General features: G+C 39.4%; 1 protein-coding gene across 3 annotated transcripts in view; it reads right to left on the reverse strand.

The window, feature by feature from the left end:
* Positions 1-756: 756 nt before the first annotated feature.
* The window catches only part of TWSG1 (twisted gastrulation BMP signaling modulator 1), a 28243-nt gene continuing 1216 nt past the window's right edge, over positions 757-27783 (reverse strand). For all 3 annotated transcript variants that reach the window (XM_053244100.1, XM_053244099.1, XM_053244101.1), the window contains exons 2-6: positions 27556-27664; positions 26521-26684; positions 13080-13179; positions 5133-5399; positions 757-3679 (exon numbers count right to left, since the gene is read on the reverse strand). In XM_053244100.1, coding sequence (XP_053100075.1) covers positions 3498-3679; positions 5133-5399; positions 13080-13179; positions 26521-26643 — 672 coding nt within the window. In that variant the 5' untranslated portion in view covers positions 26644-26684; positions 27556-27664 and the 3' untranslated portion in view covers positions 757-3497. The remainder of the gene's footprint in view (positions 3680-5132; positions 5400-13079; positions 13180-26520; positions 26685-27555; positions 27665-27783) is intronic.

The raw sequence follows: 27783 nt of genomic DNA on the forward strand, positions 1-27783 counted from the left end.
GGTTTGCAGAGCGAGTGCTCCGCAAACCTGGTTTTCAAGATCGTGAGTAGCCGTGGCATGGCTCTGCGCCTACTCACAAGAAGACCCTGGAGGGGAGGCAAAAGGCCGCCTTCCGGCTCTGGGGGTCTCGCGCAGGGCATACTGGAGCTTCCAGGGGCCGCGCAGCCCCCGAGCTCCCCAGCCCCTGCTCCGTCATGGAACCAGCAATTGTGTGGGCGGCCGCCCAGGACTCCCGCTTGCTCATGTGCGGGGAGAGCGGGCTTAGCCCGCTCTCCCCGCTTAACTTTGCAAACCGGGTCTCACTGATTGTGAGACCTGGCTCAATAAGTATTTAAGGGGGGAAACTTCTTTTTAAATGGTTTGTATAAACAATATACATACAACAGGATTAAAAAGCAGAAAAATAAAACATCAACCACAATTGTTGAACCACTTATTCTGAGCCAGTTACTGCTTTTTGAGGCAGAATTCAGACCAAGTTAGTAATTACCAAATCCCATTGAAATGAATGGGACTTAAGTCTAGTTAAATCAGTGGAGATTTAGATCAATGGAACTTAGTCATGACTAACTATCCTGCCCATTGTGCTTCGGAGTTTGGGGGCTTGGTTCAAGAAAACCAAGAGACATTAGGTTTGAGTTCAATTCCTGGTCACTGAAAAAACCTCTCTGAACCAGTTTTTCGGTTCAGGCTCAAGGGTGACTTACTAATTTTAAAGTAGTGAACCTGAGAGTGTAATAAATAAAACCACACAGCTAAGCAGAAGATTATTTATTAAAATATTGAAATATGTAAAATTTAAGAAAATACATTTGATATTGCTGTAGATCATTTATATGTACACTGAGCTCACAGTAGGTTATTTCTAAACATTATTATCAACTGTAAAATTACAAACTCAACTAAATCTTTACTAACAAATGCTTAAATATTTCTCTCATATATATATATATATATATATATATATATATATATATATATATATGCAAATAAATCACACCCTTTAATCTAATCCTTCCTGTAATATTGTTTCTACTAATAGGAATCCACAGCAATAGAACCCTAAACACAAAATCATGATTTAATTAGAATTAAATAATTGATAGGAGGAGTATCCTTAGTCATACAAACATTTTGAATAACTGCAAAGCTCCTAAGTGAGTTTTGTTGAATAAATGTCTTTGCCATGCTAAAGGGGTTTTCATACTGCAACATCTTTGCCAATGAACTGGATGCTACTGAATTTATAATTAATCTACTATCCCAACTTTCAAGGTGTAGCTTTCCATTAAAGTAACAAGCAAATGACAGGAGAAAATGCCAGCTGAAAATTAAACAATTTTCTAGGAATATGACTATCAGATATGCATTATTATACATTCAAAAAGGTGTAAAATAACCACCATCACCTGTCTGAAAAAAGATACAGTTCAAAGATTAGTAGATCAATAATATGCATGTACACATAATTTTGGCCAAAGATCTCTGATGTAATTAAAAATATGATCAAAATCAAAGATGACAGAAGGCCATTGATTTGTAAAATCATTTGTTTGCAAAAGAAAAGGGATACAAGCATTCCAAAGTATGAGAAATTATGAAATACAGGTTCTTCTTTTTAAAGTACCGTCCTTTCTCTCTGTCTTTGGAAATCTAGTCTTTGATCTCTGTGGAGTATTGTTGCTGAGGCAAAAGATCAGAGTTTGTATCCCAGATTTTTATTATTATTATTATTATTATTATTATTATTATTATTATTATTATTATTAATTCAATTTCTATACCACTCTTCCAAAAATGGCTCAGGGCGGTTTACACAGAGAAATAACAAATAAATAAGCAAATAAACAAATAAGATGGTACCCTGTCCCCAAAGGGCTCACAATCTAAAAAGAAACATAAGATAGATACCAGCAACAGTCACTGAAGGTACTGTGCTGGGGGTGGATAGGGCCAGTTACTCTCCCCCTGCTAAATAAAGAGGATTACCACATTAAAAGGTGCCTCTTTGCCAAGTCAGCAGAGAGAAAATAATAGTGACATAACAAGGTGATGGTAAGAAAATATGAGATAATGGTGAAGCACATTTTGCTAATTATCCTTGATTTTCAACTAAAAAACTACGGGCAAAGGGGAGAATTTAGGACAGCAAAAAGGTATCAACAGATAAAACAGTTAGATCTTCCTATTAGTTACTATAGTACTAGAACATCACAATAGATACAAGTTCATTGACACATACTCTTTCATGAAGAGATTTCGCCTAGTAGACAGACAGTGGGTGCTGTTAGCTTTGACAGCACTATTCAGCTCCTGGAAATGGAAGAGAAGAAGCAAGGTTCCACAGCTCCACCCCGCCACACTTTAAGGACAGTGCTGACAGCATCAGCCATATATCTGATACATCACATGTACTCTCCTGGGCACTGAATGCATTTTCCTTCTACACAGCACCGTTTTGTACCCAGTAGATCACATCTGGATATATGATCTGCAAATGAAAATCTATTGCCATGCACAGGTCACCTTTGCTGAATTGGGGAGCTTGTTTCCAACAACTACATAGGATAATTGAACATGAACTATATTAAAGGTAATACATTACTAAAAGCTACAGTCTGAGAAATTAGAAAAATAAGAACAATTAAATATATGAATAATAGAAAACAGTGCTGGCTGTCTTTTAAAAAGCTACCCTTAAAAGATTTTGCGGTACTATTGCATTTCACCTAAATATTTTTCCTGCTAATACATCGATAGAATCACTATTATCTACAGTTTAAAACTCTCAGTCAGTACAGTACATTTTTCTAGTTCATAACAAACAGAACTGTGGAGAGCAAAGATGATGCTATGAAGTGACATAATTAAGCTTACCAAATTTGGTTTGATACATAAAAGGATATTCATAAGGAGTGGAAAAATCTTGGACACACAATGCAGCATGAGTTCTCTTTCCTTCTTACAAGTAAGTAGCCACAGCTGGATATTTTTTTGTGTGGGTGGTGGTGGGGTACTACCTAAGTTGCTTTTCAAATACTTTTCATAAACTACCTAAGTTGCTTTTCAAATACTTTTCATAAAAAGTTATTCATCTGTACAAATTTGAAAGTTTTGAAACATATGATGCCCAAACAATTACAGAATTTATGTTAGGGAACTAGTTGCAGTTTTTGTAAAGCGTCATGATCCTCTACTCAACAAGATGCTACAGTGTATAAATTAGTTGATCTATTCAAATCAAAGCAAAACAATCTAATTAAGTATAAAGCTACTTATACTATCCAGTTGAGAAGAAAATGAATCTAAACACTTACTAATTATTACTCTTTACATGATTAAAGGAGGAAAGAAGTACATTTAAAATTTTATACATCTCCTCTAGTCCCTGCACCTGTTACATTGCAACTGTTATGTTCTTAAACAATACTTCCAAGTTCATTATTTTCCAATTAACTACTTTGACGTCCATGACATTATGATTCAGCTTTTCAGCTTTAAATCATGCAGTTCACACATCTTACAGTTTTACTGCCATAGTCGATACACTCTGGTCCAATACATTCACAGCAGGCATTGTGAAACCATCGGTACTTGGATGCACCCATAGATTCGCAAGATATCTTGCACTGGTGTATTGACATACAGTCATTGAAGTAAACCACAGTACACATGCGTTCTAAATGGAGAAAGAAAGGAAAAGCCTTTAGTTTACTGAAAAAAAGTTTACACTTCAGATCATTCAGAATAGGACTGATGCTGAACGATATCTTATTCCACATAGTGTTAAAAAAATCTTCCTGGTGGTTCTATCCCATCTTCTCAAAATATTCTACAGCAGTACTCCCATAAGGCACTATCTGTAGATACATCTTCTCATATCACACAGTTTTGCATCTCCTTGTCACATGCCTTTGCTTTTTTTAAAAAAGCAACACCTAAGATTATAGGTGGTTCCAAGTCCTGTGGGGATCAATATTGTGTTTCAGGGACTGGATAAAGTCAGGGCTTTGGAATACACTCCCAGTCAAACTAAGAGCTTCTCCAATTCTGACTGCTTTTAAGAAGATCCTCAAGACGGACTTGCCTTCTCAGTCTTTTAGTTCAAATGTTAAACTGTTTTTATTCTGTAAAATTGTTTTTATATTTGTTGTATTTAAAATTATGTACACTGCCAGGATACACGCCAGGCGGTATATAAATATGATAATATAAATAAATAAATAAATGTTGTAAGTCTGATGCTGCCCCTGAACCTAAAGTTGGCTATCTTGGCTCTAATGAGGCTGAGTGCTGTTGATTCTGCAGGTGTTCTAAACTGGCTCACTGTCAAGTTTCCAGACATTCCAGCCTGGAATGGATTCTGTACTGGAATCCATTGGATTCTGTACTGGAATCCAAGATGTTGTAAACTAAAGTTCCCAGCATCCCAAGCTGCGAGATGGCTTTTGGCTGGGGATGCTGGGAGTTTTAGTTAACAACATCTGGGAATCCCTGTTACAGGGAACACTGATTCCAGCCTCTGCAACCCAATCCTGGTGCCCCAAAGCTGAAAACACAGAGAACAAAAACATGAGGGAAGAAGTACATCAGCTTGCTATTTTAATAATGTCATGTACATCTAAAAATTTCTTGAACATTTGTTTGTTGATTTAGAATTAATTTAATTACTTCATCTAAAGGAAACTGGAAATCTCATTAAAAGAATTTGATGAACTATTGCTAAGGAACACACCAGGACAAAAGTTCAGCAGTGATATGAAACGGGAATCTGTCTGAAGCAATCAAGATTCAATTTATTCATTACATTAAAAGGACCAACAGGTGGAGAGAAGAACACAGAATCGACAGTTTATACAGTATCAAAATACAGCATAATGTTTATTATTTTTAAAAGAATTTTAGTTTTATCAAGTTTATTAAATGTATCTTAAAACATTTTAAGTCTTGTAAGAATGTTAGTTGTGTACGGGGGAAAAATGTGGTTCCCTACAGTTACATTATACCTACTCAACATTTCCCAACACGTTGGAACAGGGATTACATTTGTTTGTGCTACATATTGTTTTCTTCCTTTTGAAAATGTGCAAACTCAAATCTAGGAGCACAGTCCCTCAATAACAGTACATTACCTTTGTCACTGGGGTATGGTGCATGGATATTGTTGTTTGGAACAGAGATATTCTGATGCTGGGATTGGTGTACACTTTCTAAAATTGAGACTAAGTTCTCATGATGTGATAGTTCTTCTGCAACAGGGAAGGAAACAATATTCCAGTTGAACTGAGTGTCCCCTTCTGTGAGTGCCTGGAAGAGAGAAGGGATTGGCTCATGCAGTTCCTCAACCGTACTCTTAGAGGTTGGAGGTGTGTCACTGTAATTGCGAGGATTGCACATACCTGCAAAGAAAGTAACAAGAAACAAAGAGTTGCTGGAGGAAAAGGTGTACCCATAAAACCAACATTTAACTATTATACACTGGCTGACATCCAGCACAGCATAATGTCAGCAGCGCAGATCCACCCACAGTGCTGCAGGCTCAGTAAAGCACCAATGGTCTTGTGCTTCTCCACAAGACAGCAAATACTTTGATTAGCATGCTCACAATTTGGAAGACTAGTCAGATGGAAACACATCATTTGATCTTCAGCAGCAGGTTTCCAAACTAACTAGAACTTCTGGAGTGTGAGTATGCTAGTGGAAGCATTTGTGCTCTTGCAGCACTTCATGCAAGCCTACAACAGTGTGGTTGAATAAGCACCGCCCATGTTATGCTGTGCTGGAAGTCAGCCGCTGACTTTACATCTTTGTGGGTATTTACAAAAGTTATCTCCAGGATGGAAAAGTGCTAGAACATAATTGTACAAATTGGGGGGAAACCCAGAATTTTGTTGCTCTTCCACTTTTTCTTAGAGGTGGCGTAACATTCTTTTGGGAAACCTTGTGAGGAAGTTCACAGACCACACACACCATCTTTTAAAACAATAGTTTAGGAGGACTACACTCATTATGAACTAAAAGAATATGCCTGCCAGGGTGCATTCTATGGTTGCTTGTTCTTGCCTTGTAATAATGATGTGGGGCTGAGGAATGGAAAAGAGCAGAGCAGTGTTTCATGAAGCCTACTTATGCCCTCCAGAGTTGTTTCCTCCTCAAAGTGCCTTTTCAAATCAATGTTTGCAGCAAACAAACCTAGACAATGCTACCCATTTGACCTGACCAAAAAAGAAAAGGGAGGCCTGGGAAGAGGGGCACAGAGTGAAGCTCAGATATTTACATTTGTACTTCCTGCTTCAAGTGTACATACACAATGAAACCAGTGTATCCTTGTGGAAAAGATTCAAATAACAAATCTTTATTTAGATGTACACCAGAATTTAAGAGGCATAACATGGACATTCTGTCAAGATCATATTTACTCAAAGCTTATTTGATCACAGTTCAAGAATCTGATCTTGTCTGCTTCAGCAACAAGTTTAATCTGCTGCCAAAATTACAAAAATCAACATCACTTAATGCTCAGAGGAGAAGATTAAGCCCATATTCATATTCTTTCAGACATACTAGATACTGTATCCACTTTATGGCGAAGCTAAAAGGCCTCATTGCTGTGTGCCTGGAAGCTCTATTGCATTTATAATTCCTCTTATTTTCTGCACTTCAACAGATATGTCTGTGCTAGTTCACCAGAACCCCATTTTTTCCTGAAAGGACATAATGACATGTGGATTGTTTCGAATCTACATGTGAGGTACATGCAGCTGAAAAGTGACGAATGTGAAAACAGAGGTCTTAAGAATTGCTTCATTACATCTGATCTCTTTACACAAAGCTGCATCACGATCCATTCATCCCATGGGTCATATACCATCAAAACAATTTTATTAGTGAGGAGGTTGGACTTCTAAATTTCTGGAAGATCTCAGTACTGTATCATCAAAATTCTCATGCAAAATAATAGATTACCACCTTAGGCCCATGAGTTCTTTTAAAATAATGTTTTAAAAACAGAGCATGCCCTTATTTTAAGGGTTCTTCCATGCATAAGATGAAGACATATTATAGACAATATAAATATTTGTGACACAGGATCAGTACTGAACAGTATAATTCATGGTGCCCATTCTGCTCAAATTATAGCATTATTTTATTTATTAATCACACCTCAATCACTTGTGTTGCATGTTTTTACTTTTAAAATTGGGGACATCACTCGTTATGCAAAGTTAAGGTGACCTAGTAAAATCTTTATGTCACATAAGTTGTACTACTTCTTTGAGATGGCCAATTTGAGGAGGCCTCAGAGTGAAATGAACTTCTCCTGGAGTGAGAAGTTCTGAGTATCAATGCCAGCTACGTGAGCCCCTCAGCTTTTTCCTGGGCTAGAGGGACAGCTCTAAGTGGAAGGCCTTAAGAAACTCACTGGAATCCTTTCTGCCAGTGAACAGGAAGTCATATAAGTAGCGGATGACATTAGGACAGCCCACCTGTCAAAATACAGATAGTAACTGATTCAGAGAAGATCAAACAGAGATGGAAGGCATATACTGAAAATTTGTACAGTAGCAGGGAGGTCAACATCCAAGATACTCTAGAAGATATTTGCTACTTGCAAGAACGTTTAGCATGGGAAGATGAAGTTAGATCAACACTCCGGTCCAGGCATGGCTTGTGAACTCTCCTCCGGGGGCGGGGGGCGGCTTCTTTAAAGTAAACGGAGCCAGTGCTCTGTGCTGCCCAGCAGCCCCCGCGGCGGGGAATTGCCTCTGCCACTCACCTGGCCACTGGCAGGGGCTCGCCTCCGCAGGAGCCAGGTGAGTGGCGGAGGTGATTCCCCGCCGCTGGGGCTGCTGGGCAGCACGGAGCACCAGCTCTGTTTATCTTAAAGAAGCCGCCTGCCACGCCCCCAGAGGCGTGTTCATGAGCCGCGCCTGCTCCGGTCATTACCAAGTCTGAAGGTTATAGGAATTGATAGAATAGCCACAGAAATATGGCAGGCAACGGAAGAAGAACCAGTCAAGGCTCTAACCAAATAATGCCAGAAAATTTGGAGAATGACACAGTGGCCAACAGACTGGAAGAGGTTGTATACATTCCAATACCAAAGAAAGGAGACTTAAGAGATTGTGCAAACCATTGCACGATATCCTTAATTTCACATGCTAGCAAAATAATGCTCAGGATCATCCAATGCAGATTAGAGCCCTATGTGGAAAGGGAAATGCCAGATGTTCAAGCTGGTTTCAGAAAAGGCCGAGGAACAAGAGACATTATTGCTGATGCCTGCTGGATAATTGAGAAAGCCAAATAATACAAAAAAGAAGTCAATGTTTTAGATGTTGATAAAACATTTAATTATGTTGAAACACCAACTAGGAAGGTGTCTAGGAAGGTGTTCTCAAAGAAGTTCTTTGATAAATAGGTTACTGAACAAATAATAATTCTCTGCTCAGCTGTTGCTTTTTTAAGACTGTAGGCTCCCAGGACTACTTTATTGACTACAGAAAAGCCTTCAGTTGCATCAACCATGTCAAATTGTGGAATATCCTTAGGAAAATGGGTGTCCCATAACATCTCATTGTTCTCTTGAGAAAGCTATACACAGGACAGGAAGCCACAGTCCAGATGGAACATGATGAAACATACTGGTTCCAGATCGGCAAAGGAGTAAGGCAAGGCTGTATACTTTCTCCTCATTTATTCAACTTATATGCTGAACATATACTGAAGGAAGCTGGATTGGAAGAAGATGAGCGCGGTTTTAAAGTTGGAGGAAGGAACATCAATAGCCTGAGCTATGCTGACGACACTACTCTGATAGCTGAGAATGTTGATTATCTGCAAGCTCTACCGTAATAATGAAAGTCAAGGAGCACAGTGAAAATATGGGAGGACGACTAAATGTAAATAAGACTAAACTAACAACAACAGGTACAGCAATGAGCCTCAGAATTGATAATGAAGACACTGAAGTGGTGGATAGCTTCTGCCTTTTAGGATTGACCACCAGCATTAAAGGATCTAGCAGTCAAGAAATATGCCACAGACTAGCACTTGATAGGGCTGCAATGAAGGCCTTGGAAAGGATATTTAGATGCCCTGACATGTTTACAACTACAAAGATTAGAATTGTTTGGACAATGGTTTTTCCCGTGACACACTAAAAGCTGGACTTTGAAGAAGCAGGACAGAAAAAGCATTGCCGCTTTTGAACTTTGGTGCTGAAGAAGACTTTTGAGGATACGATGGACTGCCAGGAAAACAAACAAATGGATCATAGAACAAATCAATCCAGAATTTTTAATTGAGGCACAAATGACCAGGTTCAAATTATCATACTTTGGACACATTATGCGAAGACCCAGCTCCCTTGAGAAGTCCATAATGCTGGGGAAAGTTGAAGAAGAGGATGACCAGCAGCAATGTGAATGGACTCGATTACAACAGCAATGAATGCACCACTGAGAGACCTTAAAGTCGAAGTGGAAGATAGATCATCCTGGAGAGAATCTATCTATGTGATTGCTAAGAGTCGACACCGACTTGACGGCACTTAATCAATCAGTCAATCATTCCTCCATTGTGGCTCTTTAGGCTCAGCACTGATCATGGAATTCTCATTGCATTGGATTCTGGAATTCAACAGGCTCGGTTAATTCTGACACCATACTGATGAACCAGTTTCTATCTCACAGTCACAAAGGGCTTTGGCACCAATACTGAAACAAAGACCCGATAAAGATTTTAAAGGAAATTTTATCAGCCATAAGCCCATGACTGAGGCCAATGTGGTAGGGAGGGAAACTCACCAGGGAAAAATAAGATATACCAAAAGTATAAAGATTATTAAAAATAAAGATAGGAAGAAATACAAACAAAATAAAGAGGCAAAGAAACTCACTTAACAAGTTGAGGAAACACACCCTGAAAACCAAGAGAAAGCTTCTTCATGAAGCAGCTGCTGAAGTGTTCAAAGGAAAACTGAGGGGAAATGGGCGGGGCTAGGCTATATACACACACTGGGAGGCACAATTAAGGCAGAACTCTGGAAGGTTCAAAATGAAATACTGCGCAGGCACAAAATCCTATAATATAACTGAACAGAGACTACAAAGAATCACCTGTTCAGATGAGTTCTTGCTAGCAGATGTTGAACTAGCATAGAACAATGCACTAGTTCAGGAGTTCCCAAATTTGGGTCCCCAGATGATGTTGGACTACAACTCCAAACATCCTCAGACACAATGGCCTTCAGCCTTTGTGGCTGAAGATTATGGGAGTTGTAGACCACAAATACATGAGGACCCAATAATACATGGGGACTCCTGTATTATTTGTTTAACACATTGCACTACCTCTTGCACAAGCTCCTCTTCCACTAGTGGTAGTGCAACATTGTGGAGAACCAATGTTAGAAGTCATTCCACTAACATCACTGGGAACATTACTTATTAATTGTGTGTTAATATTTTAAGTGTGTCTGGGGATGATGGGAGTTGTAGTTCAACAACAGCTGGAGAGCCAAGGTTACCTATCCCTGTCACAGAGGGTGGTACTAAGCAGTGGAGAAAGCTCTTTGCCCTCTTAACTGCTTCAGAAGGGAACAGGAGGGCTCAATCTTCTTTTGCTTCCAAGGCAACCATTGCATCTCAGAGTCCAAATTTCACTATTTGACACAGTCCCCTGGAGAGGAAAAAGACTCAGCTTCCCTTTATCCGAAAGCAGCTGTTGAGGGATTGCAGCTTCTCCTATCTCTCCTTAAGAACTGCAGATATTGTTTAGGTTTTGCTTTATGTTTCCCAAAGTATGAAGGCAAGGGTCATGAGGAAGGAGACAAAATAAAGTCAGGAGAATGGTCTGTGTAGTGGTGGATCTGGACTTGGAATCACGGAGAAGCTTGAAATAAGGCAGTGGATGGGAGACACCAGTTGGGAGGGTAGGAAGGCGGGCACTGATGGAAGCTTTGGGGTTAATTGATGAGGTATATGTGTTAGGCAGCTTTCTTTTCTAAACAGGTGCAGTAAAAATTATTCCTTTGATTAAAATTTGAAAGAGTAGGGCCAACTAAAACTTGCATAGCATTAGTCTTGTTCTGACATGGTTCAACATGTAAGACAGGAATAATTTCCTCACACTCCAATATTCACTCGCCACATCTTGGAATATGTATATTTAAACAATTAGTTCTTGGCTATCTTAATCCACTGAAAGTCATCACCGCTTCAGCACTTAAAAACAAACATCTGCTATCAGCAGCTTTTGAGATGCTGCAATAAGGAAACTCTGTGATTTGGTTCCATGAGTAAATTGCAAAGAAGAAATGCCAATAATAAAGTGTATCAGTAATTAAGGTGAGCAATGAATCTGATATAAAGACCAAATATTAACAAAATAAAATCCAAACTTGCATCACTTTTCATTATTTAGATCCAGGGAGCCTCTTCTCATGTTACAGCAGCAGTGGGTGCATGTTAAATATGTAGTATGCTTCCAATCCTACCCTATAACATACAAAACACTAATGCATATTTTTTAACTATGTATAAAACATGGGAACACTGAATATTTAACATATACCCTACTCTAATTTTGAAACAGCTGCAATATAGATATGAAGGAAAGTTTCAAAAGGTTTACATCACATTTTTATATTTATTTTAAAACCAGGCTTTAATAGAAAAATGGCACAGCTAGTTTCAGTGACAATTTTTTTATTAAATTTTTTAGCTCTATGTATGCAAGAGCAGCATAAAAATTACAAGAAAACAGGAACACTACATTTCTGTGCAACACTCTGAGTGTTCAAAGCACTTCATGTGTATTATCTTCTTGTAATCCTTACAACATCCCTGTAAGGTATTATTATTCCTATAATGCAGATGAGGAACTGAGGCTGAAAAGGGATTAGCTTGCTTAAGGCCACCTAGTGAGTTTATGGCAGAAGTGAGGCTCAAACCAGCAGCTCCTGATTCATATCTCAATATCTTAGCCACTGTGCTATACTTAAAACTAATAGCACCACACTTATTCTGAATTCTAAAATACCTAGTTGAAATAAAACTTGGGTGGGCTCAGACATCATGCAGAACCATGGCTAGATGTTGGTTCCATGAGATAGCCCCTAGCATCAGGAGCATATGCTCTCGCCTCCCTTGCTCACACACAAGTAAGAAGAATTATACTTCTTATTGAGGTTAAGAACAAACCAAGATCAGTCGAGACATCCAAACCAACCAGTTCTGGTTTATTCTAATTTACTTACTTGAAATAAACCAAGATGTGAAACCCACTTCAAACCTTGGGTTCATATTTCAGTTTATTTCAAATAAGTAGGTTAGAATAAACCAAGATCAATCATGGGCCGCTCTGGGAAAAGCATCTGCATGCTTGCATGCAGAAGATTCCAAGTTCCCTTCTTAGCATCTCCAGATAGGGTTGGGAGAGACTCCTGCCTGTAACCTTGGGAGAAGCCGCTATCAGTCTGGTAAGGTAATATTGAGCTAGATCGACCAATGGTCTGTCTCAATATAAGGCAGCTTTCTATGTTCCTATTCAGACACCACAACTGATCTTGGTTAATTCCTAATCTCAGACAGAAGTAGAATTATTCCAACTCACATACGGGCAAGTGGGGAGAGGGAGTGTATGCTCCTGAGGCAAGGAGATGTCCTGTGGAGCTAACATTTATCATGATGTCTGAAGCTGCCTATTCTCACATGTTCAAAGGTACATCTGTAGGAATCAGGAGGCTACAATTTACCTCCACCTACACAATGTTTTCCCATTCCCTCTCAGAGCTCCTGTATTTCTTCACAGGATGAGGCATCGTCATTTCTGTAACCTTGACTTAAAGCACCAAAGGCTACTTCACGCATTACATTTCCCACCTGCTGTGAATAGTTACATGTGTGTCAATTTCATGTCAACTCTACTGATATAAACATTCAACATAGTGTGACATGTGTGTAACCTTTCAGTTGTGATATTGGCATGATCTTAGAAGCTCAAGTGGCCCTATGCTGAAGGCTACAATTTGAAACAGCTGTGATGAAGCATTAGGTGACAAAGAGTGAACTTACCAACACAATCACAGCACTCATCCCAAAGGGTGCCGAGACAAAGCATGCACTCCTTACAACATGAACAGTTTCCTTCACCAGGTCGGCACTGACACAGCTCCTGGAAACACACCACACCACATTAGCTCTTTCTGTGTGTGAAATATTACTCAGACAAGAATGATCTGAAAATATTTCACCACTAAAATTATAAACCTTCAGATACATTAAGGAGTTGTTAGCTTTTATATATGTCAACACAGCATTTCAAATATCATGATTTTTACAAATTGGGAATATCTTTTAAAAGTTAGGTCCACAAATTCTGCATTTAAATGCACTGTTAAAGTAAGGCACCTATGTACACTTACTTTTATTTAAAGGCTTGAGCACATGAGCTTATATATCCCACTCCTACTTAAAAATATCCTAAAAATACCTCTTTTCCAAACTTAAAAGTAGGGAGAGAGATTCCTGCCTGCAACCCTGGAGAAGCTGTTGCTAGTCTGTGAAGACAATACTGAGCTAGATAGACCAATGGTCTGACTCAGTATATGGCAGTTTCCTATGTTCCTATGATGTGCAAATTGATTCGGGTACAAATCGATTTGTACCCAAATCTAGCTGATTTGGGTGATTCGGAGATAAAAGAAATCACCCCTGTGGTCCATTGGCTAGATTTCAGTACAAACAGAATAGTGCCTGATTCAATTCGAATCAATTCAAGTTTCGGATCAGTCCTATTAATTCCCCCAGATTGCCAGCTTTCATTTAAAAAAAGAAGCTAAGCTCTAGCCCTTATAGAAGTGTAATTATGGAGCAAAATCTGTGGTCACTATTTTTCAAGTGTTTGGATTCTTTGGTGTATAATAACTTTCACTCAATGAATCCTTATGAGGATTAATTACACACCTTCATTTCTTCTATTCATTTTGACTGTCTTTCGACAGCACCAACTGTCAACTCCCATATGCCAACTACACCCCACTCCCACCCACAAGGCAGTGGGGTACTACTCAGTTTAAGTTAAGTGCCTAATGGGTAGAGGCTACCACCCAAATTGCAGAGGAATTGGGCAAAGGGCTGGTTTTTGGTGAATAGTTGAAGTTTTAGTGTCTTTGGGGCAGATTTGAGGCATAAAGTGGGATCAAGGGCGGAAGAGTAGAGTGTCTTTGGGGCAGATTTGGGGCATAAAGTGGGATCTTGGGTGGAAGAATGGGTGGAGGCTACCACCCAAATTGCAGGGGGATTGGGCAAAGGGCTGGTTTTTGGTGAATTGTTGAAGTTTATGCATCCTTAAGGTTTCCCCCCATAAGGTATAATGGAGGTGTATAGCTTCACGCTGTGGGGAAAGGGGCGGCCTGGAGCGGTGTGGGGTTGGTGGTAGTGCCCAAGGGGGGCAAGGAAGCTACCATAATTTTTTCAAAGGATTTGGGCTGGTTTTTGGACTTTTACGCATCTTTAAGTTTTTTCTCCATAGGGAATCATGTAGGTTTCAGCAGCCCCATAACTGCAACTGGGGGGCGCTGGGGTGGCCCAGAGTGAGTGGTGGTGTAGTGAACAGAGGGTGCCAGCCACCGGGTTCTGTTGTTTTTGAGGTGTTCTAAGTGTGGATTCTCTGATAGCAAATGAGAGTGGATTCATGGTCTGTATTGAAAATCTCATTTGCTACCAGAGAATCTACACTCAGAACTTCAACAATTCACCAAAAATCAGCCATTTGCCCAATCCGTCTGCAATTTGAGTGCTAGCCTCCATCCATTAGGCACTACCACCCCACCCACTCTTCTGCCCCAGATCAGCCCCAAAGACACTAAAACTTCAAAAATTCACCAAAAACCAGCCCTTTGCCCAATTCCTCTGCAATTTGGGTGGTAGCCTCCACCCACTAGTCATTACCACCCCACCCTTTTGGCCCTGGGACCCATTTTTTGATCTGAATCGATTCAGATTAATTTGGATCCAAATCTAATCTGGGGTGATTCGGATGGGTCAGATTTGGACCCAAAAACAAATCGGGGGTGTTCTGATTCGGATCCAAATCGAAACACCAAATATCCAAATTGCACACCCCTACTTAAAAGCCCCAGATGCTGTAGCCTTGCCTCATAAGGAAAGTGCTCCAGGCCCCTGTTCAGTAGTAACTTATCCAAATGCAAAACTGGATGGATCCTGCTTTGCAAAGGGAACAATTAATGCTTGCTACTGCAAGGCCAACTCTCTTTCCCTAGACCAACTCTCTAATTCTCTTTGTCTAATCCCTTTTAAAGCCATCTAAGTGAGACTCCACCTTCACATCTTGCAGTAGCGAATTTCTTTTCTCAATCCTAAATATTCTACCAATCCATCATTGGATGATCCCTCATTCCTTCTTGTAAGAGAAGGGTGGAAACTTCTCTCTATTCATACCATACATAATTTTATAAGCCTCAGTCATGTTCCCCTCAGTCATCTTTTTAGCCTACTTTCCAGTAGGCTTATCAGATCACCCAGCATTCCCACCATCAATCATCATCATCATCATGTTTTTGCGGCCATAGACCAAAATTTAAAGCATACATAATAATACACATATAATATAATAATAGTATATTCCATGTGTGTGTCCTCCGCTATCAACTTCGCAATGCCTGGACTAATATGAACCAAATCAGGTACAGTTGTAGGGACACCTCAACGGCATAGTTTGTGATGTCATCCACCCCGATTCAATATGGCAGACATGTAAACTTTTGAGGCACAAGTGGGCTAACTTGTGAACTGCTTAACCAATTTGAACCAAATTTGCTAAAGCTGTACGGGTAAATGGGAAAACCTCAATGGCATAGTTTGTGATGATATCATTCACCCCGATCCAAGATGGCAGACATGTGAACTTTTGAGGTGCAAGTGCACTTTGAGGACTGTCTAACCGATTTGGACCAAATTTGGTACAGTTGTAGTGACAGAGACACAGGGAGACCTCAGTAGTGTAGTTTGCAATGCTGTCATCCATGATCAAAGATGGCAGACGCACATTTGAGGTGCAAGAGATCTAACTTGTGGACCTCGATTTGAACCAAATTTAGTCCAGTTGTAGAGATAGTGAAAGGAAAGTAGGCAGACTAGTTCTTAGTAGAACAACTTGCTTTCTAAACAAAAAAGCCCTAATCACTATGGCCTCTCCTTATAAGGAAGGTAGTCCACCTCTTGGTTATTTGGTTTCCCACTTTTGCACCTTTTTCAGCTCAACGATATCCTTTTTGTGATGCAGTGACTAAAACTGACTGAACATAGTATTGTAAATGTGGCCACACTATAGATTTGTATAAAGCCAATTATAGTATTGGTTTTATTTTTTTATCCCTTTCCTAATGATCTTTAGCATGGAATTTGCCTTTTTCACAGCTGTCACACACTGAGCTGATGTTTTCATTCAACTATCCACAAGGGATGTGCAAAATGTTTCAAGTTCGAAGTGGGCCATTTTGAGTGTTTCAAGCTCGAAACAAAATGCCATCTAAATCAAAGGCTTGTTTCAAGCTCAAAACAAAACAAACCCGCTTTGACTCAAAATGATTCGAGTGTTTTGAGCACCATTTTAAAGGGCTGTTTTTCCAGGGAGAGCTGATCTACTAATTGGGGATAGCACTGAGGTTGGCCAAAATGCTATGTCCAGAGGGGAGGCCTGGTCTACCCGCCGTGTGAGGTGCGTAGACCAGTCCTCCACTCTGGACTTAGCATGTCTGCCTGGAAAAACAGCCCTCCAAAATGGCACTCTAAATACTTGAAATGTTTTGAGTTTGTTTCATCGAAACAACCGGCTTTCAAGCATTTGCATTTCATTTCAAGCTTGAAACGAAAAGCAAAATGTTTCATGCACATCCCTACTATCCACCATGACTCCAAGTTCTGATTAGTCATTGAAAGCTCTGACCCCATCAGTATATATATGAAGCTGAGATTTTTTCTCTGATGTGCATCACTTCAGGGTGCACACTAATTTACACTGCATTAATGACAGCATTTGTCATTCACCGAGTTTGGAAAGATATTTTGGGGGCTTTTCACAATACATTTTGGTCTTTACCACTGCGAATAGTTTGATATCATCTGTAAATGTGACTGCCTTGCTGCTTACACCTAACTACAGATCATTTGTGAACAAGTTTAAAAGTATTAGCAAACTAAAAACAAACCCAGATCCTTGGGAAACTCCACTACTTACTTTGCTCTATTCTGATAATTGACTATTTATTCCTACTCTCTGCTTCCTGTTCTCTTTGCTTTCCCTTAAAGAGACCTATCCTTTTTATCCCATGACTGCTAAGTTTACTCAAGAGCCTTTGGTGAGGAACTCTGTCAAAATGGTTTGAAAATCCAAGTATACCTTGTCAGCCAGATCACCTCTATACATACTTGTTTACACACAGAGAATCCTAGTGTGGTAGGACTTGCCTTTGCAGAAGCCATGCCAATTCCCTTTTAGCAAGGCTTCTTCTTCTATATGTTTAATACATTCATTTTTAATTATGCTTTCCACCAATTTACCTAGGGCAAATATTAAGCAAACTGGCCTGTAATTTTCTGCATACATACAATCAGTCTGGCTACCTTCCAGTCCTCTGGCATAGAGTCCGATTTTAGGGACAAGTTACATATTTTTGCTAGAAAATCAGCAGTTTTATATTTAAATTCTTGAAGAGCTCTTGGGTGGATGTCATCTGGACCCAGTGATTTGTAATTTGAAACATTTTGATGGCCTTAGAACATCACCTTGTCATCTCTATTTTACTTAGTTCACACTCTCTCCTTGACAAGGTCATTTCAGGCATGAGTATCTACCCTTGCTCTTCTTCACTTGTCATCCAGTGGTCCAACTGCCTCACTGACAGGTGCCTGCTTCTGATATATTTTAAAAGCTTTTATTGTGCATCTTGATGTTTTTAGCCATATACTCTTAAATTATTTTTTTCACATTTCCCCCTTATTGTCACCTTACATTTCTTTTGCAAGCATTTGTGTTCTTTTTAGTTCTAATTTGCACAGGATTTCCAGTCATTTAGCACACTGAGAAAGAGCTATAATGTGCATCTTGAGGATGTATATTTTGTTAATGCACAGCTTGGATATTTCTACGGGTATAAAGTTGAACAAAAATGAAATAAAAGCTGCTATAATGAATATTGTCCATAAGGGGGGGACGGGGACTGAATCACTTCACAATAGTTTGGAACTCAGCATATCTCAGTTAAGAGCTACAATTGCACACAATATATTTCTTATCCAAACACAAAGGTACTTAAATCCTGAAAGAAAGAAAAAACCTGATGCATGACTAATTAACATCAGAGTGAGATAGAAAAATAAACTGTTGTAAAACATTTTCATCTTTCAATGATCTGTGCAGGGGGGAAACAAATTTGTTTTCTAAGTGAAATCACAAAAGACCTAAGTGAAATCATCAGTGACCTAAAGGCATTGGAAACATCTGTACACATTTTTCTTACCATAATTTGCTAAGCAAAGTCCATTTGGAAGTAAAATTAAGTATTTTGTAAGTTTTACCATGTTTACTAAGCTATAATAGCACATGTATTCATAAGATACAAGTCTGAGCTATAGAGAGTGTGTGTGTGTTTGTGTGTGTGTGTGTGTATACATACACATACACACACACACACACACACACACTCCACAACCACTAAACATTCAGAAATCCTTGGTAGTCAATATACAAACTCATGAAATGGTATATTTACTACTACAAATAATCCTTATATCAGAATATTAGGCTGATCCTCCGTGTAAACAGTTAAGAAAGAGCAAGTTAGCTGTCAGTTTATTTTAACTATCACTTTTGACTTTTAGCTGTGTGTTTTTGGTCATTATCCTGTTGAAGGATCCATGACCTGCGACTGAGACAGAGCTTTCTGACACTGGGCAGTACATTTCGCTCCAAAATGTCTTGATAGTCTTGAGATTTCATTGTCTCCTGCACAGACTCAAGGCACCCTGTGCCACATGCAGCAAAGCAGCCCCAAAACATAACCAAGCCTCCTCCATGTTTCACCGTAGGTATAGTGTTCTTTTCTTTAAAGCTTCATTTTTTCATCTGTGGACATAGAGCTGATGTGACTTTCCAAAAAACTCCAGTTTTGTCTCATCTGTCCAAAGGACATTCTCCCAGAAGCATTGTGGTTTTACAATATGCATTTTAGCAAATTCCAGTCTGGCTTTTTAATGACAAAACTGGAGCTAAAAACACACAGCAAAAAGCACCCAAGAATGACCAAGAACAAAAAAATGGACTATTCTGAAGTGGCCTTCTATGAGCACTGCAGATGTCTCATTGAGAGCTACAGGAATCACTTGTTTACAGTGACTGCCTCTAAAGGTTGTGCAACAAAATATTAGGTTAAGGATCCCATCATTTTTGTCCATGCCATTTTCATTTGTGTTATTATTTGAAATATTCTGTTGCATCAAAACTCTAAATCAAAGTCTGATTTTTGTTAAATGCGGAATAAACAATAATGGGTGCCAATTACGTTTGTCAGTTTCAAGTGATTTCAGAGACAATTGTGGGTTCTTCTTTTTTTGTGGAAGGGTAACAACACATTTGTCCATGTCTGTATATATAACAAAGATACACATCGATATATAAAGATACATAGGTGGTATATGTGTATATATAAAGATATACATATCAGGCAATATATAAATATGATAAATACTTATAAATTTTAAAAATAAATGGTGCTAATCCAGACAATACTTTTAACTATTTGGACTTTTGAGAAAGTACTTTTTTAAAAAATCAACTTTTAAAACTATGTTACTTCTGTTCTCAATGCCACCACATTTGGGAGCATGGTAACTTGAGCTATGTTTGGTATGATACTGTCACATGCCATTTAGTTATATATCCACAAATTAAGGCATTATTAATACCCCTACTGAAAATAAAATAAGTTACACACAAACTATATTAATAGCTCTAGATGTTCTACTTGCAATACACATACACTATCCATGGTCAACCTGCAGATTGCCAAGAACAGCAACTTTCTTAAAAGATATCAGGGAAGAAAAGACTAACAGGCTATTTAAAAAGACCTATCCAGCAAGACAGTACAAATGAAGCATGTCTCAAACCATGATCTCATTCACATCTGCTTCAGAACTGATAAAATAAATATTTATGTGAACCACCCTTTCGCATTCTGCAAGCAGCAGCACAATGTACACTATTGCTTGTATCTTAGAGCAAAATACATCTTGCTTAACCCAGTGGGAGGGCCTTACTACCTTTATACAAACACTGAGAGAAGCTCAGTGCTTAAGTCCAGTTTAAATCAATGGGACAAGAGCTGTGAATAGCTGGCACAGGGATGGGGCTTACCTCCAAGCCCCGATTTGCTTCCCATAGCTGAAGCCCTTCCTGTGCTTTAAAGCCCAGTTGCCTCCCCAGCATGTTAGGTCCTAAGGTGAATTCTATGCTCTACTTCTTAACCCCCTCATCTTACATTCTCCTTCCTTGAGATCCAGGTCTTCTCAGCCAGCCACCTCCACCCCACACACCGCTGCCATGTTTCTTTTCTCTCACACTCCCCTTTGGGAATTGCCCTGAACCTCCTCAAGACTCCTCTACCCCCTCCCCACAACCGCAAAGATGGGATCCCCCCCCCTTCCTTCATTTTGAAATTTGTTTTACCTGGGTTTTGTTTAATTTGTATTGTTTTATCTGTTTTACTAATTTTGTTATTCACCCTGAGCAGTAGTGCACTGAAGGGGCAGGGAATATTTCAAATAAACAAATCTGTTATGACTAACCATTATTTTCAGTGGGACATAAGTGAAACTAACTTTCTCTGACTGGGGCTACTAAGTATAAGTATATTCCCCACCTTCTGCCCATGGACTAGCATGTGTGCACATCCAGTTTTGAAATTAAAACTACATCTGCATGGCTATCACACATTGACTCACATATAAACTAATGTTGTGTTTGCAGAAATACATTTGCTTGTGAAAGATGGAGGAGGGTGGTGTTGTTGTTTTAGCCAAATCCTAATTTGGTTTTTAACCAAATCCTCCTTTCTTCGGTTGCCCTTATGATGTCCAAAAACATGTCCCTGAAGGTCCCCCAACCCTTAGGGACATTTGCGGGGGCATCAGGGATAGCAAAAGGAAGAGCAGAATTGGCAACAACAAAAAGTCACCTTTTCCCCTTTGTGTGAGCAGAACATACAGCTAATGTCATATTTGTGGAAGTATATAAACTGTTATGCTTTACATTATCAACAGAAGCATATGTCTTAAAAATTGTGAATTGTTTTTGCTTCTTGGAAAGGATCATCTCAGGATAACCCCAAGGTATCACCTATCAGCTCTGAATCACAAATGTCTTTTGATTTGCTTGTACTTTTGGGTATAACCAGAAGCACAAAGAGGAGGAACATTATTGTTGTAGCAGAGTTTTTTGTTCCCTAAATTAATACATCTGAAGTCATTTATTTTCAGGTAAAAAGACGATACAGGTTGAATTGGTATACTAACTATAGAAGTGTTAATATATGGGATAGTCTATGCCAGGGATTCTCAAACTTGGGTCCTCAGGTGTTATTGGACTTCAACTCCCATAATCCCCAGCCTCAGTGGCCTTTGGTTGGGGATTATGGGAGCTGAAGTCCAATAACACTTGAGGACCCAAGTTTGAGAATCACTGGTCTATGCATTTGTTATTTTCTATGTAGGAAAAAAGAAGTCACTCTCTAAAGACCAGAATTAATGAACAGATTAATAAACTCAAGTGGTAGAAGATCAGAGAAGCATGTTTGGAACATAATTGTATATAAAAATGTGAACAGAGCATTTTAATACTTTTTGCGGTTGAACAGAGACAAAACATGACTATAAACGAGCTGATGTTTACAGAACTAGGGACTCTAAATGTTTTTGTATTTGTATAAAGAAGGAGTAATTTCCTTCTTGCCTTTAGCAGAATGAATTCCACATTATTCAAACATTGAGATAGCTGGTACAAACTTTCTGAATTCATTCATTATTTTAAAATATTTTTATATATAGTTAGAGCAGGTAAGGTATTCTTAGGTACAGCTGGAACAAATATGTTTTGCACGGATATCTCTGATGAAATTAACCAATGTGAACATAAAAGTAACAACAGATGTCAGTTTCATAAATGTTTTAAATACTTAGCAGTACCTAGTTTTTAGATTGTCATAGGGAAGTTTGGAAATTACTTGGTACTAATGTTTATTACTTGCATGGTTTAGGTGTCCTGACATAGCTAGAGCATCTGTAATTTTTAAAAACCTGTGATTAAGAAGCACCTTTTGAAACTACTATGAAATGGATCAACCTTGCAAAGAATTTTTGGAACTGTAAAGTTAATGGGAAGTCTTAGAACATCATCAACCTAAAAGTAGTCAAGTATTTAACTCTGGAGCCATCTGTGGGGTTTTCCACTTTGAGCAACCTTTTGAGTGCTTTACTCAGAACTTCAATAGCATTTACTACAGGATAAGAGTAGCTTGTAATGATTATGTCCCTACACTCTGTCAAACATATGCATCGATACATCAGCATTTTATACTGTTTAATATACAGCAAATGTTTGATGGAATATTAGCTTTTTGAGTTTCATGATATTTGTCATGAAAGTTCAGGTCCACTCTTTCCCCCTTTGATTACACTTCCACTTTTATGTTAAAAAAGGCTAGTAATTAGATTATTTTAAAAGATTATATAAACACACCTGCTCTTTACACATAGGGCAAATTTTATATACTTCCTTTATTGTCAAGACTGCATCTTTCCCCTTTTCCTCCTGTGAGTATTTCTGTAGATTATGCATCATCCACAGACGTGTTAACCAAGTTCCAGATGCATGAACTTTATGTATTTATATTGACTCATTGCCATCAGCAATAAACACATATGGACCTCCATTTTCAGATCTTAGGCAAGCCTGAAAATATGCCATAATGAAGCTGATATTTTCCTGTCGTAAACTAAGCAAGTATGTGTTAGTTAACATGGAAACTATTTTCAGAACCACTTTCTAAACATAGTGCAAAGAATAACAAAGTGTGTCACAGACATGACATTTTTACTCTTATTCCTTAGCATCACAAATGAAGCTTTATTCAGGATTCATCAAGCTCTCAAACTAGAGGTGTGCATGGAACTGGCTGGTCCAGTCCAAGTCCATACTGGACCTGAACCAGACCAGGCCAATTCGGTCTGGCACCCCTTCAACACTCCCCACCCCCATTCATGATTTTTAAAAAACCCAATTAATTTTGTTCTTAACTTACCACTTCTGGGGTGGGTTTCCTTGGAGGCGGTGGAGAGTCTGTTCAGGCCTTCCCCACCACTAGCATGGTGGGCATTTTGGAGGCCACCACACCTGCGCAATGGGTCTCCGCGTGGCCTTGGTCATGCCTGCCCATTGCCACCAAAATGGCCACTGTGCTGGTAGGGGGAAGGCCCAAACGGGCTAAAGAATGGCCTAATAGACTGGTTTTGGATGGATGCGAGGCCGGCGGTGGGAGGGGGAACCTCCATGGACCCCCCTGCCACCTCCAAGAACCCACCTGGAAGAGGTGAGTTGTTGTTTTTTTAAAAGAATTTTTTTTAAGTGAACCCCCTGAATAGGCTGGGGTGTGTGTTCGGTCTGGGGTCGGACCGAACAGGGAATGGTTCAGTTCGACCCCAAACCGGTTCAACATCAAACACGTTTAACATCAAACCTGTTGCACATCCCTATCCCTTAAGAGCAAATTACTTTTAAAACTAGTTTCAGTTCAGTTCAATTTTATTACAGTCATTGACCAGAAAAGAGAAGATGTTTCTTAAATTTGTTGCGCACTGCCCAGAGCCGTTAGATGGGGCAGCCTAGAAATACAATAAATAAATAATAAATAGATAAATAGTAACAATGTTTAACAAACTTGGAAGGGATTCAAGGATGGAAGCATTTAGCCCAGATGCTGGGAAGTATGCTGGAAAGAGAACATGAAGCAGAGGCCAAGTAAAGCAGATGGCTTCTGCCTTTAACCAAAACTGCTGTGGACATGGTTCCAGGTGCTGAAAGACTAAACAGTCTTGAGCACTCCACTGATTTCACAAGTGCCCAATCTCACTTACCCTACCTATGACTAAGCCTGCCTGTTGCAGAAGCACATACTGAATTGCAACAAAACACCAGATTCAGAGGATAGTACCACTTGAGTTTGGAATGCGACAGAAAATCTATGAGGAAGGTGAAACAAGCCAAAGTTCCAAAGGCAAGCAGAGGTAGCAGAGGCACCAACTCCCATTCACAGCACAAAACCTCCTTAAGCCATTTAGTTAGGGAAGTGGGGTCAGAAGACGCCAACCTACTACCCAAGGTGACCAGCTCCTTCCAACAGCTTGTATCTGGTGTTTGTTTTCAGTCAATCTACCTAGGCCTATGCTACATTATGCCACTAAGGAGAAGAACCAGTCTTACGGTAGCAAGCATGAACTGCCCCCTTTGTTAAGCTGAGTTTGCCTTGTTTTACATTTATATGGGTGATGATATATAAGAGATATTTAAGATATTCTCCTTGGAGATGGAGCTGTAAATCAGTGGTAGAGCATCTGCTTTGCATGAAGAAGGTCCTAGGTTCAATCCCTGGCATCTCCTGGTAGGCCTGGGAAAGACTCCTGCCTGAAACCTTGGAGAAGCCACTGCCAGGCGTGTAGTAGACAATTCTGAGCTAGATGGACCAAGCTTGACTTGGTAAGAGGCAGCTTCCTATGTTTCCATGTTCCAATTAGTTAATAGGAGCAGGGCTCTGGCTTACAAGATGGTACCATGAGCAGAGAAAACCTAATTAATTCACAGTAAACCTACTTCCGTCTCTCCCAGCATGAGGTACAATCATACTTCCAAATGGAGGGGTCAAGATTGCTCCTCCACTTATCTCACTTTTATTGTATTTCTTTTATAAAAGGAAGAAGTGAAACTCCTAAACGAACCCAGCACAGAATGTGGTGACCTAAGAACATGCATTTTAGCTTCCCTTTTGTTCTCTCTTTCAAAAGATAAATATCTGTCAAGCAGCAACTCTAAAATATTCCAGTTTACTGGGAGGAGAGCTGCTTTTGTGGTAGCAAACATTAATGTCCCTTTTGCTAAGCAAAGTCTGCCCTGGTTTGCATCTGAATGGGAAACCATTTGTGAGCACTGTAAGATATTCCCTTCAGGGGGTGGGGCCGCTCTGGAAAGAGCACCTGCATGCAGAAGGTTCCAAGTTCCCTCCCTGGCAGGGCTGAGAGAGACTCCTGCCTGCAACCTTGGATAAGCTGCTGCCAGTCTGTGTGTAGACAATACTGAGCTAGATGGACCAATGGTCTGACTCAGTAGAAGACAGCTTCCTGTGTACTTGATCTTGGTATCCTGCACTTTCTTATCCCTCTCACATGTTCACCTATCCATGCAGCTCATCAGAATCCATCATGACTTTACCCAATACCACATTGCTCTGTTATTAAGAGACTTTTAATATACATGTTTAATATCAGGCTCGGAACACGTAACCTTTGCACACATTTATTTGTCAGAATTTTAACTTCTGGTCAGTGTCTCTTGGTAAAGGTTTCTCTCTCCCCCCCACCCCCGTGTGTGTGCGCATGCCTGTGAGTGTACAGGGTGTAAACAACTCTGGTCATAATGCCAATATTATGAAAAGCTATGAGGAAGTAAGCCAACCTCTAAGGAGCATCATAGTAGCTGATCAGGACAACAGTGCATAATATAATTTTATATCATATTCAATTAGTATATTAAGTTGATAGAACAGATAATCTGTTTTCCATAACATGGAGCTGAATCTCATTTTTACACTAACTCAATTTTCAGTTGATCAGAATATTTCAGGAATCTTAGCCTCTGTATCCACCTTCCCATAGACAACGTTTTCTAGGTCTACACAGAGGTGTGTGTGCACGTGCGTGCATGTGTGCATGCTGTTTAAGAGAGCAAAACGTGGGCAAAAGGTCCTATGTTCAATTCCTGAACAAGCTCATCCCACAAGGGAAAGAAGGACCACACCCTCTGGATTTTTTAAGATTGGAAAGTGTCCTGGAAACCTGTGCTCACATTTCATCAGTCAGTGAATCAACAATACATGTCTCAAAAGAATCCAAGTTTACTTGTAAAATGCAGAACACAGATAAAAGAACAATTACACACTGCTTTACATTTTTAGGAGAGAGAGAGACACAGTATAAAGGTCCCTAAGCTCTTCAACATATATCTATGCAAAATTTATTTCACTTTATTTCTTATTTTAGAATGATTGTTTACACACACACACACACACACACACACAGATGTGGTAAGGACCAAGCTGCTGAATATACTTTCCCTGTCAGTTTCTCTCTCTCTCTCTCCCCCCCACACACACACTATATTATCTCATACCTGTATTAAGCATTTGCTGACATCACTAGCACAGAGAGCCTTGTTGCAGCACATTGATGATGGGATCCAAACAAAGAGGAGCAGACTACTTAGTGCTGGCACTGCAAAATACCACAACTTCATGTTTCTTGTAGGTGGGATATTTCTGGAACTTCCAGACAACACTGAAATACAAAGTAGCAACTGAAGAGTCCTTATTTGTGGGGGCAGAAATCAAGTCTTTTAAAAATCTTTGTTACTTTTAAAAATCTTTGTTGTTACCTTTGCTTCTGTGGGTTCTACATTTTACCCAGCAGCATAAGTGGCAAAAACAGGAGCTCTCAAATAATCATAGGCCAGCCACATCTTTTTCTAGAGAGTCAGTGTGTTATAGTGATTAGAGCAACAGACTTGGACTAGGATTATCAGAGTTCAAACTCCCATTCAGCCATGAAACTCACTGGGTAGCCTTCAACTAATCATTTTCTCTTAGCCTAAAACTTACAATCATATATAGATTCAAACGTGTGTAAAGCTCAACACTTAACTTTAAGCAACACACAAATAATATTAAGATTTAGTGAGAAATGACAGTAAGAAAAGTGTATTGTGTCTAATCAAGATATTTTATAGAGCAATAGGAGAGAGAAAGCCAAGTAGGAGAGTTGGTATAAAGATTACTCTTGGGTATATACATGAGAACATGTTTTAACACAACCCCAAACTGTTTCAACACTAGCTATCTAGATGTATTAATTAGAAACAAGGTTTTCTTCTAATCTGACCTTATTCCTTTTAAGCAATGAAGAACATATTTCTTGTGATCCAGAAAATATATTCTGCGCCTGCTTAATTCAGTACCCTGTCCTGAACAGTGGCTCCAGAACAGTTTTAAGATGCTTTAAGGAGCATCATCACTGCATAGGACACTAAACAGGCTATCTCATTCTCCATAAATCAGATCTAGGTTTCAGCAATCTAGGAGAAACACATCAGATAATAATCTTAGCTAAAAGTCACCTAAAGATTGCATTCGGTTTTGATCAGCTCACTTACACTGTTGGCCTCTGACACACTACTTCCTTGCAGATGGTCTGGTTCAACTCCAGCTCCCTTGAAATGCTAAAGATCTCTCAAGGTCTGGCACAAAGGTCTTGAAAGTCTCCTAGGTATTAAAACAACAACAAGCAAATTGCTATAAGAAAGGACTAGTGGAAATCCATTTATAACATCAGTTTGAATCAATACTTCAAAACACAGGTAAGGCCCATACACATATATTTA

The sequence above is a fragment of the Hemicordylus capensis genome, chromosome 4 (genome assembly GCF_027244095.1).
Source record: "Hemicordylus capensis ecotype Gifberg chromosome 4, rHemCap1.1.pri, whole genome shotgun sequence".
Lineage (NCBI taxonomy): Eukaryota > Metazoa > Chordata > Lepidosauria > Squamata > Cordylidae > Hemicordylus > Hemicordylus capensis.